Here is a 3,784-nt window from a genome sequence, read left to right on the forward strand (position 1 = left end):
ACTCTGTTACATATGCAGCTGGAGCCATGTGTACTTCTTGGTTTAGTCCCTGGGATCTCTAGGTTGGTTGATATTGTTCTTCCTATGGGCTTGCAAACCCCTTCAACTCCTACAGCCCTTTCTCTAACTCTTATTGAGGACTCCATGCTCAGTCCAAGGTTGGCTACAAGCATCTGCCTCTGTATTTGTACTGCATTGGCAGGGCTTCTTAGGAGACAGTCATTTCAGGCTCCTACATGCACTTCTTGGCATTAAGAGGAGCAGGGGTTGGTATCCCATGGTTATCTTTTTCCACTGTGGGTGCTTACAAGAGAATCCACATGCTGAGAGTGAACTTTTGGCTTGGAGACCACAAGATTGGATAGTTGGGCAGACTGAGTTCTCCATTATTGCCAGAGCATGGGCTCTGCACTACTGGTTCCTGCAATGGTGAGAAATATGAATTCTCAAAACTTAGCCTGAAATTATGTCTGCTAAATGCTTCACCAGGTTCCTTCTGACTGAATATCTATCAGGATGAGCACCTACAACCCTCCCACACTCCTGCAGCTGGCACTGGAGGGGGTGCTGAGGAAGGATTCCATAGACTTCTCTGATCTGGAGGCCCTGCCCATCATGCTCTTCCCACCACTCTTCATAAAGGCCTTCAATAGCAGACACACAGAGATAATAAAGAAAATGGTGGCAACCTGGCCCTTTCCCTGCCTCCCTGTGGGGACACTGCTTGAAACCGCTGATGTGGAGATGCTGCAAACTGTGCTGGATGGCATAGATATACTGCTGACACAGAATGTTAGTCTCAGGTAAGCAAGGCCCAAGGAGGCTAGAAGGGGAATCATAGGGTTAGTGGTAAGACACACATGAGTGCAGGAAGAATGGGGTCAAAGAGGACAGAGGCTAATGATGACATCGACATGCAGGTCTATAGAATTACTATTCCAAGTTGAAAGCTGATCTAAATGACAGTCATAGGTCAGGACGGCTCAGAGTACAAGTAGCTACAGTAGGATGAGCTTTTGTGTGGCTTTCCTACAGATACTAGATATGGAAGAGACACAAGTCAAGAGCAACTAAGTGGAGGGAAGCGGGGCATGTCTCCAGATGCAGCTCATGCAGTGTCCTTGCCTGCCTGGTGTGAGGTGCTATGATGGAGCTGACATTAGACAAGTGGGATCCAAGCTGACTCCCTGTTGGTTCCTGTTTTACATTTTGAAACTTTGCCTTTATCCCTCACTGCAGGTGCAAGCTTCAAGTGTTGGAGTTGAGAGATGTACACCAGCATTTCTGGGATGTATGGACTGGAAGAGAGGATGAGGTCCACTCAGCAGAGACTAGGAGTGAGAAGAAAGTAGGAGAGGGCATTTCTAGAAAACCACTGAGGGGTGTGAAGATAGTCACTGACCTGAGACTTTGCTACCCTGTAATTGAACACCAAGCATGCTTGCTGCAGTGGGCCCAGCAGAGAAAAGACCTTTTGAGAAAAGGCTCTTCGTGTCTATGCTGTCCAAGAATCAAGATTTATGACCTCCCTTTATGTATTATGAGGAAGTTCTTAAATGTTTTCTATCCAAGGGATATTGATGAATTGGATCCATGCCCACATCAGTTTGTGTCCTTCCTGGATGGTTTTGTACTTTACTTTGGAAAGATGTGATATCTTTGCAAGTTATAACTAACCTGCATCAACTCAGATAGGGACATATTTTCAGATACATTGGTAGACAAAGAGGAGAAGGGTGGTACCAAGTTCTTTTCTCAGTTCTCCAAACTCAACCATCTCCAGTCCTGTACTGAAGGACCTTCTGCAATGCATGGCCAATCTCAGCAAGTTGACTGTAAAGCTGTACCCTGCCCCTCTAGACTGTTATGATGACATGCATGGTGTTGTGGTGGAGAGATTTTTTTCCAACTGTGTCCTGACCTCATGGATATACTCATGGCCAAAAGGCAGCCCAAGACAATCTTCTTTGCTACAGTTCCCTGCCCTCATTGTTGGATGTGCTGTGTCTATGAAATGAAGACCAAACTTTGCCACTGTTGGCAGTAAATAGGACAAGGTTACTTCTTGATACAGACAAATCAATGTCAAGGGGAAGGGAGAATTCATCATGGGGTCCCAGAACCCATGGCTTTAGACGCTGTTTGATGCATTGGAATCAAAATGATGTTCAGATTATTCAGAACACAGGAGATGGCATGACCTGGACAGAGTCACTGACCTCAGTTCTTGGTTTACCATTAGGGTGTCCTGTGACCTCATGAAGTATGATCAAGGAAATTATAGTTCAAGACCTTTTAGCATCAAAATAAACTGAAGTCATTTATCACATTTTCTTTCTCTCTTCAATTTCTACTCATTGGCTGCTAGGAGTACTATGTGCACAGTTATCAAACTGACTGGTCAGTGCAGACCTTCTGTTTATGAAAAGCAATTTACAGAATGGCAGATGATTTCACTTCATGATACTCAGAAGAGAGATGGTAGGAACATTTTGAACATGGCTGAAGCAAAAATTCTTGCCCAGAGAACTGATTGTGCTGAGACCTGTTAACTATTCAATTGTGAGCTCTGAGGGAGAGGGCAAGCCAACCATTTTATTCCCTTTGTCACTGTATCAGGTAACATTAAAATAATTTTACTCTGTTTGTATTGGTCTTCATTAAAACACATGGATCTCCCTGTTCTCACATGCCTTTGTGATGCACACTAAATCTATACAATCTACTAATTGTGAAGGGCTCTTGAAATCCTCCTCTGGAAAGAACCATTCTTGAGATGGGATGGGATTGTGAAAATAGTGCATTCCTACCCAAGACCCTGATCATGAGCACATTCTAGAAAACGAAATGGGAATTGTTAGATCCTTCAGCTCCATCAATGTTTACAGAGATGACTATCACAGGCTAAGGACCTACCATGTCCATAGAGAATCTTCTACCGGAGAGAGGAAGTTTATTTGATATTCAAGTTACTATTCATCAAGTGACAAGGCCAAGGAAGGAATTAATGGCATTCGTCAGGAAGGAAGATTAAGGTGCAATGGTGCTTACTGACTTGTTTGTCCTGTATTGCTCAGCTTGCTTCTTTATTTCCTGTCTTTATCTTCCTCTTCCCCCTCTTCTTTCTCTCTTTGTTCTTTTTTAAAATCAATTTCTTCTCATCTAGTACATCTTGCCCAGTTTCCCCTTCGTCCCTCTGCTGCCCATCTCAATTGCTCCTCTCATTCTTCCCCCACATTCACTCCATTTCCTTCAGAAGAGGGCAGCCATCCTAGGGATATCAGCCAAAATAGCCTTTCAATTACAATAAGATTAGGCATCTCCCTATTATGGCTGGATGAGTTATCCTAGTAGTAGAAAAACACCTGGGCAAAATATAACATCCCTTCATGATAAAAGTCTTGAGAGACTATGGATACAAGGGACATAACTAAAGGTAATAAAAATGGCAGTGACATTAGACTATGTATAGACTACATCAACTATAGTATAATTTTGTTCACAAGATTATCACTACAGGATAACATGTTATTTTTCTCTCCATGTTCAGCATAGTTTCTTACTTAGGGCATCCACAATTCTATTTGGGAACTTCAATGCTAATATCTCAATGTTTCATATCTACTGTATATACCATCAACTAAAAATGCTTTTAAAAAATTTATTAGATATTTTCTTTATTTTTTTTAAAGATTTATTTATTATATGTAAGTACACTGTAGCTGTCTTCAGACACTCCAGAAGAGGGCGCCAGATCTCGTTACGGATGGTTGTGAGCCACCAT

The 3,784-nt window shown here is 42.5% G+C and overlaps 1 protein-coding gene across 1 annotated transcript; it reads left to right on the plus strand.

The window, feature by feature from the left end:
- Positions 1 to 516: 516 nt before the first annotated feature.
- On the plus strand, positions 517 to 2,425 carry LOC110292108 (PRAME family member 18-like). The gene is made up of 3 exons (XM_021159224.1): positions 517 to 803; positions 1,240 to 1,393; positions 2,372 to 2,425. Exons 1-3 carry the CDS (start codon positions 517 to 519, stop codon positions 2,423 to 2,425), a joined length of 495 nt encoding a protein of 164 aa, XP_021014883.1.
- Positions 2,426 to 3,784: the final 1,359 nt, after the last annotated feature.

The sequence above is a fragment of the Mus caroli genome, chromosome 4 (genome assembly GCF_900094665.2).
Source record: "Mus caroli chromosome 4, CAROLI_EIJ_v1.1, whole genome shotgun sequence".
Lineage (NCBI taxonomy): Eukaryota > Metazoa > Chordata > Mammalia > Rodentia > Muridae > Mus > Mus caroli.

Coding starts and splice junctions, on each gene's coding strand:
- LOC110292108 (XM_021159224.1), top strand. CDS start 517: ATGAGCACCTACAACCCTCCCACACTCCTGCAGCTGGCACTGGAGGGG. Junction 804..1,239: donor ACACAGAATGTTAGTCTCAG/GTAAGCAAGGCC, acceptor CCCTCACTGCAG/GTGCAAGCTTCAAGTGTTGG. Junction 1,394..2,371: donor CACTGAGGGGTGTGAAGATA/GTCACTGACCTG, acceptor GGCTGCTAGGAG/TACTATGTGCACAGTTATCA.